Source organism: Benincasa hispida, chromosome 2 (genome assembly GCF_027475165.1).
Source record: "Benincasa hispida cultivar pf3 chromosome 2, pf3_genome.v1.1, whole genome shotgun sequence".
In the NCBI taxonomy this organism is placed as follows: Eukaryota; Viridiplantae; Streptophyta; class Magnoliopsida; order Cucurbitales; family Cucurbitaceae; genus Benincasa; species Benincasa hispida.
In genome coordinates, this window is record NC_143479.1 from 2,007,886 (window position 1) to 2,015,788 (window position 7,903).

At 43.8% G+C, this 7,903-nt stretch overlaps 1 protein-coding gene across 1 annotated transcript; it reads left to right on the plus strand.

Annotated features, from left to right (window-relative positions):
• Window positions 1-2,201: 2,201 nt before the first annotated feature.
• On the plus strand, window positions 2,202-3,168 carry LOC150037577 (uncharacterized). The gene is made up of 4 exons (XM_090310760.1): window positions 2,202-2,591; window positions 2,638-2,796; window positions 2,848-2,863; window positions 2,948-3,168. Exons 1-4 carry the CDS (start codon window positions 2,202-2,204, stop codon window positions 3,166-3,168), a joined length of 786 nt encoding a protein of 261 aa, XP_090166886.1.
• The last annotated feature ends 4,735 nt before the right edge of the window (window positions 3,169-7,903 follow it).

The following is a 7,903-nucleotide window of genomic DNA, read 5'->3' on the forward strand; positions in this document are numbered from 1 at the left end:
GACTTCTGCAGGGCAGAAAAGGAAGGCTGAGCATAGGACTCTTGAACATCAGCAGAGGGGTTAGAACACAGTACATGCTCCATGTCAGTGGGGACAACAGAGTACCCAGGCTAGGAATGGCAGGGAGGATAGATCGATATGCACCACTTGCGGTAAGCAACACTAGGGACGTTGTTTAGTCGGCTCTGGGAATTGTTTCCGTTGTGGCCAGAAGAGACATATGGCAGATAGATGCCCAAGGAAGAATGCACCTGAGCACAGGAGCCAGCACGTAGGATCGTTCCAGGGAGGCTCGAACCACCAGCAACAGCAGGGAAAGGTATTTTCTACCATTCGGCGTGAGGCCGAGAAGTCAGGCACCGTGGTGATAGGTACACTTCCTATTTTGGGACACCATGCTTTTGTTTTATTTGACTCTGGTTCTTCCCACTCGTTTATGTCTGCTATATTTGTGAGACACGCCATGTTAGACTTAGAACCGTTGCCATTTGCATTGTTTATTTCCACTCCCTCGGGAGAGATCATGTTAGCTACAGAAAAGATAAAGGCATGTCAGGTAGAGGTAGCCAACCGCGCATTAGATGTATCCCTGTTAATTTTAGATATACGCGATTTTGATGTTATATTAGGCATGGATTGGTTAGTTGCTAACCATGCCAACATAGATTGCTCTCGTAAGGAGGTTATCTTTAAGCCTCCTATAGAAGCCAGTTTTAAGTTTAAAGGGGTTGGGACCGTAGTCCTACCCAAGGTGATATCCGCATTAAAGGCCAGTAGGCTATTCGACCAAGGAGCCTGAGGCTTTATGGCCAGTGTGGTAGACACTAGGGAGAACGAAGTTACCTTGACTTCAGAGCCAGTAGTGAGGGATTTTCCATATGTGTTTCCAGAAGACCTTCCCAGATTGCCCCCGTAGTGGGAGATAGATTTTGCCATTGTATTGGAGCCAGGCACAACCCCTATTTCGAGGGCCCCGTACAGGATGGCCCCGGTAAAGTTGAAGGAACTGAAGGTTCAATTGCAGGAGTTGTTGGACAATGGATTCATTCGCCTTAGTGTGTCACCATGGGGTGCACCCGTTTTGTTAGTGAAAAAGAAGGATGGATCGTTACGTCTGTGCATCGACTACAGAGAGCTGAACAAGGTGACCGTCAAGAACAAATATCCTCTTCCCAGGATCGATGATTTTTTTGACCAATTATAGGGAGCTATGGTATTCTCTAAGATTGACCTCCGGTCAGGGTACCACCAGCTGAGGATAAAGGACAGTGACATATCCAAGACAACCTTTCGTTCGAGGTATGGAATTATGAGTTCATAGTGATGTCATTCGGCCTAACGAATGCACCAGCAGTGTTCATGGATCTGATGAATAGTGTGTTCAAGGATCTGATGAATAGGGTGTTCAAGGAATTCCTCGACACCTTCGTGATTGTATTTATTGATGATATTTTGATTTATTCCAAGACAGAGGCCGAGAATGGGGAGCATTTGCGGAGAGTTTTAGAGACATTGAGGGCCAATAAGCTATATGCTAAGTTTTCTAAATGTGAATTTTGGTTGAAGCAGGTGTCCTTTTTAGGGCATGTGGTATCCAAGGAAGGTGTCTCAGTGGATCCTACAAAGGTGGAGGCAGTTACGGGTTGGGCTCGTCCAACCACGGTCAGTGAGGTACGCAGTTTCCTGGGGTTAGCAAGCTATTACAGACGGTTCATGAAGGATTTCTCTCGCATAGTCGCCTCATTAACTCAGTTGACGTGGAAGGGGGCAACATTTGTTTGGAATGAGGCTTGTGAAAGCAGTTTCCAGGATCTCAAGCAGAGGCTGGTTTCAGCCCCAATTTATCAGGGGCGTCCTCCTTTATCAGGGGGATTCTCTATGTCATTTCTCTCGCATAGCGAATTCTCTGTGTCAGCAGAAGGCGGCCTCCTTTATTAGGGGCGTCTGTACGTGCCGTCGGTTAGTGACATTAAGGATGAGTTGTGATCAGAGGCTCATAGTTCCCTATCCTCGGTCCACCGCGATAGCACCAAGATGTACCAGGATCTGAAACGTTACTATTGGTGGAACAATATGAAAAGAGAGGTTGCAGAGTTCGTCAGTAAGTGTTTGGTGTGCCAGCAGGTGAAAGCCCCGAGAAGAGGCCAGCAGGCTTGTTACAACCAATAAATGTACCAGAATGGAAGTGGAAGCATGTGTCTATGGACTTCATCGTAGGGTTTCCTCGAACAGTTAAAGGTTTCACTGTGATATGGGTCGTTGTAGACAGACTTACGAAGCTAGCACATTTCATACCTGGAAAGTCCACCTTTTCAGTGAATAATTGGGCACATATATACATGAAGGAAGTGGTAAGATTGCATGGAGTACCTGTGTTCATTGTGTCGGACAGAGACCCTCGATTCACGTCTAACTTCTGGAAGAGTCTTCATGCGGCATTGCAGACTCGATTAAACTTCAATACAACATTCCACCCTCAGACTGATGGACAGACAGAGAGATTGAATCAGATACTGGAAGACATGTTGCGTGCCTATGCCATAGAGTTTTTCCGGAAGCTGGGATGCTCACTTGCACTTAATGGAGTTTGCGTACAATAACAACTACCAGTCCACTATTGGGATGTCACCCTTTCAGGCCCTATATAGGAAGAGTTGCAGGTCCCCTGTGTGTTATGATGAGGTAAGAGAGAGGAGATTGTTAGGACCTAAATTGGTGCAGACCACAAATGAGGCAGGCCATAAGATCAGGGCTCATATGCAGACAGCCCAGAGCAGACAGAAGAGCTATGTCGATGTAAGACGTAAGGACTTGGAATTTGAGACTGGGGTGAAAGTGTTCTTAAAGGTGGCACACATGAAGGGTATTCTGAGGTTTGGCAGGAAAGGAAAGTTGAGTCCGAGATTCATTGAACCTTTCGAGGTCTTAGAATGAGTTGGCCCTGTAGCTTACCGTTTGGCCTTGCCCCCAGCATTGTCTTCGGTTCATAATGTCTTCCATGTTTCGACGCTAAGGAAGTATGTGGCAGACCTATCCCATGTAGTTGACTACGAGCCCTTACAGTTGAATGATAACTTAAGTTACGAGGAGAAGCCCATAGAGATTCTTGCCAGAGAAGTAAAGACATTACGCCTTCGGGAAATTGCTTTTGTGAAAGTTCTGTGGTAGAACCACTAGTTCAGGGAAGCCCTGGAAGCGAGAGGTTGAGATGAAGGCCCAGTACCCGGAGCTTTTTCAAGGATGAACTTTCGAGGACGAAAGTTCTTTGAAGGGGGAAGAATGTAACATCCCACACCTTTTTATTTATTAATTTTTTATGTAAAACTTTTTCCTTTTCAGTAATTGTCCTTAGTTGAAGGACATGTTTGGAATTCTGAATTTAAAGTATAAATGCGAGGATTTAAGTGTTGTCGTGGAATTTATTCAAAAGATTTTCAATTGGAAAAAGTTATGGCAGGAATTAATTATTTTTGGAAAAATGAAAGGAATTAAATAGTATAAAGTGGGTTAAGAAAAAGATCTAATTAAAGTTATACTATTTTTCCTTTTTATTATTATTATTATTATTATTATTATTATTATTATTATTATTATTATTATTATTATTTTATTATTTTTTATAAAAAGGCCCCCCTTCACCTTCTCCCTCACCCAGCAAGCCCTCCGATTTCTTCTTCCTTACCGCACCCAAGTCGTCGTGCGCCTCCAACCGACCGCCGTTCGTCGACCTCGAAGCGCCGCACGTCCTATTTCAGCCGGTCGCACCACTGCCACCAATCGCCCAGCCGTCAACCTCCCTCCAACTGCGTTGCTCGCTGTTCGTGGGTTTCGTCCAACCAAATCCCGCCGGTCAGACCACGCCGCTCGCCGTCGCGTCGTCCCTTTCAGTCGTTCGTTCCGTCCACGAGCAACCAGAAGCCCTCCAGCCGCTGCCGTGAGCCTTCGTCCAGCTGGGCCGCTCATCCAAATTCCCTCCAGCCGCGCGTTCGCCGCCTCAACCTCACCACTGCCGGTCGCCGTCGTCCCTGCCGCGTCGGGTCCGTTTTGGTCTTTGTCGAAATCTTGGATTAAGGGTAAGTGTAAATTGTTTTGATTTAACTGTAACGACCCGACCCCCTAGGATAAATTGTTTTGATTTATCTGTAACGACCGACCCCCTAAGACCCAGCTAAAGTCGTTACTAAAATAAATGCATGCAAAGAATTTGCTCAGTTATTTGAAATAAATGCTAATTAAAAACAAGAAAAGTTCAAAAGACATTTATTAAATGAAATTGTTAAAAACAATAATAGGGTACCCAAAAATCATAAAGGTTAATAAGTGCATATGAAAAACAATTCTTAATAATAAGTTTCAAACACAAAAACTAAACACTAAGGGAAACAAGAAAAGAACTCTAAATCTCATGATGCGGAAGCGTAAAAACTAGTCCCAGTGGCTCGATCACGAATTCCGCTGCGCCATCGCCAGTGCATCTCTACCCTTACCTGAAACATCAACATAAGAAAAAATGAGTATGAAATACTCAGTAAGTAACCCCACCACTAGGGTCAGGCTAGGCATCTATGTCCTCCAGATACCCGCCTATAGCACATAAATACACGTAACATATAAGAGACTGAGTCCTATCCTATTGTAACTAAATATGCCTACAAAACTGGTGAATCCCGAAGGAGACAAAAAACTGGTGAATCCCGAAAGAAACACAAAACTGGTGGATCTCGAGGGAAACACAAACTGGTGAATCCCGAAGGAAACACAAACTGGTGAACCCTGAAGGAAACACAAAACTGGTGAATCCCGAAGAAGACACAAACTGGTGAGCATCTGACTAATCAATGAGGATATTCACACAGCCCTAACGTGCTAAGATTCAACATTGTACGGTTCTATAACATACATAAAAATCCCTAATACCATGGCTGCATCACATACCCATAATTCTTAACAACATATTATACATCATCCATGTATAACTTATATCATAAATCCGCAACATACAAGTATACCTCAACGCCAGCAGATCAGATATCGACATATGAAAACACATACTATCACATACTAACGATCAAGCACTTAGGTGTGTATGTAAATAAATCAGAATTTGTACCAGAACATACTTTGATTCAAGTCATACTATCAATCAACATGCTAACAGTTACCAAAACATACACTTATCATGCTAGCATACAACTAGAGCCTGGCCCGTGGGCAGTTCCAGTGATAAGATTACTTACCTTTACTCGCAAACTCCAGAAACTAGCAAGCTCAACCTCTTCCTTGTCTAACGAAACCGAAAGCTTGCAGGATCAAACTTAAAAACACCCAAAATAAAGACACCAGTACACCTCAAGATCCAAACCTAACACCCAACATCATGGCAAATTATTTTAGGCCGCAGTCCATGGTTCAGTCAAACTTAAATCGAGAAATTCATAAACATACAACATGCTTAACAACCCACATAAGTTTAGAGCCTTACCCTTCACCAAGATTCGTCGACTTCCCCTTTTACTCGACTGGACGACAACTTCAACAACCTAAAAATTTTTTTTGCCCTACATCCAAACATGACATGAACCAACAATTTAAGGCCAAACTCTAGTGACTGCTCAAAATCCTCAAGGAATCCAATCAAAACAATTTACACTTACCCTTAATCCAAGATTTCGACAAAGACCAAAACGGACCCGACGCGGCAGGGACGACAGCGATCGGTAGTGGTGAGGCTGGGGCGGCGGACGCGCGACTGAAGGGAATTTGGACGAGCGGCCCGGCTGGACGGAGGCTCACGGCAGCGGCTGGAGGGCTTCTGGTTGCTCGTTGACGGAACGAACGACTGAAAGGGACAACGCGACGGCGAGCGGCGTGGACTGACCGGCGGGATCTGGTCGGCCGAAACCCACGAACGGTGAGCAACACAGTTGGAGGGAGATCGACGGCTGGGCGACTGGTGGCAGTGGTGCGACCGATTGAAAGCGGACGTGCGGCGCTTCGAGGTCGACGAACGGCAGTCGGTTGGAGGCGCATGGCAACTTGGGTGCGGCGGCTGGGCATGCGGCAAAGAAGAAGAAATCGGAGGGCTCGCGTGGGTAGGGGGAGGGGCGCCCTTTTGATAAAAAATATAATAATCATAATAATAATAATGATGATGATGATGATGATGATGATAATAATAATAATAATAATAATAATAATAATAAAAGGAAAATAGTATAACTTTAATTAGATCTTTTCCTTAAGCCACTTTATACTATTGAATTCCTTTCGTTTTTCCAAAAATAATTAATTTCTGCCATAACTTTTTCCAATTGAAAATTTTTTGAATAAATTCCACGACAACACTTAAATCCTCGCATTTATACTTTAAATTCAGAATTCCAAACATGTCCTTCAACTAAGGACAATTACTGAAAAGGGAAAAGTTTTACATAAAAAATAAATAAATAAAAAGGTGTGGGATGTTACATTTCACCTACCACGCCGTTAGCAGCAGAGATTCAGAAAGGACTACCGCGCCGCGAATGTTAGAATCAGAGTAGTCCATTAATGCTGTCAGTGATCCAAGCTCTATATAAAGAAGCTGATGAGCAGAATTTCAACTTATCCAAGGTTTTTGCCTGAGGTTCGCCTTAGGGCGGATCCTTGTGATCCAAACAAATGCGTGAGAAGAAAGCTTGAAAGTTATTTATCTCCTTCATCCATTCCGATTGACAATCGGAGCCTTCAATCGAAGCTAGATCTTGGGAGAGTCAACTCCACCGCCCATCCATGGCACCACCGGCAGCCTTGATGCACATCTACTGGAAGCAAGTCATTACTTCCAGCTAGTCATTTTATTTTCTCTTCTTCTCTTATATTGTTGTATTACATTTTGTGATTAAGGAATTAATACATTATGTGTTCAATGCATTTCTATGTTTCCTTCAATTACATCTCCATCTTTCTTTACTTAGCACCCATAACTTCATTGCATCACTTAGTGAGATTACTAGAGTATCACATACTTAGTCATGTCGATTAGAGATATGAAACATGAGCAAACCACTGAGAGGTGTGCGTTACATTAGTGAAAACCTTATTTGCTTAGTGTAAAGCTGACGCATTGCTTGTCTATGAGTAAAGTCAGCAACAACTAATTGCCTAGGAGGGTAAATGGTTGGTCGCAATAAGCAATGCAAGCTATTGTTCACTAGAGATAGGAATAGTCATGCGTCAACCAAGTTTAGGTGGTTACCTTGTATTATATATGCGTCCATCACACCTTTAGAGCTACTCGGGAGAGAGTCTAAAGAAAGAACCTAAGACTCAAGAGAGCTAGGTTAGAATCGATGCTCGGAAGGGCTAGATTAGGTTTACATAAGCAAGAATGGAGACTTAGGAATAAGCTCCATTTGCCATCACACAGCGTATGCACCCTACGGATAGGATATTGCATGCGTCCAGGAAGTAGGATATGGTGGTGATATGCGGCCAGCACGCTCATGCGGCAAGAGCACGTGAGCAGGTTATGGAGGTTTGGGCAGGCATAGGCTTCTCGGCACTATCACATATACATCGTATACGTCCTAGAATTTGGCTCAAGTGTATGTAGCATAATCGCATAGCTTGCGTTGACTAAGGTTGTCCTTGCGATCAAGCTCAGTGTTGCAGTAAAGACATCCTCACATTTTATCTATTTTCCCATCCATTTACTTCCTGTCAATAATTGTCGGGTCTCTACCTCTCATGCATATTCTCATTGCGTTGTCTGTTAGTTAGGAGTAGGAGTAGTGTTAGCTTAGCAACCCCTCCATCATTCTTTTATTCAACTGTTGCATGCACATTACCGCATACATCTAGCTACAAATCCCTGAGTTCGACCTCGGATCACCTGAGAAACTTGCGTTCGCATTATACTTGG

Excerpts from the sequence above, each read along its gene's own strand:
- LOC150037577 (XM_090310760.1), top strand. The coding sequence starts at position 2,202 with ATGGACTTCATCGTAGGGTTTCCTCGAACAGTTAAAGGTTTCACTGTG. Across the intron at positions 2,592-2,637 it reads TTGCACTTAATGGAGTTTGC|GCCCTATATAGGAAGAGTTG; the intron begins GTACAATAACAA and ends TCACCCTTTCAG.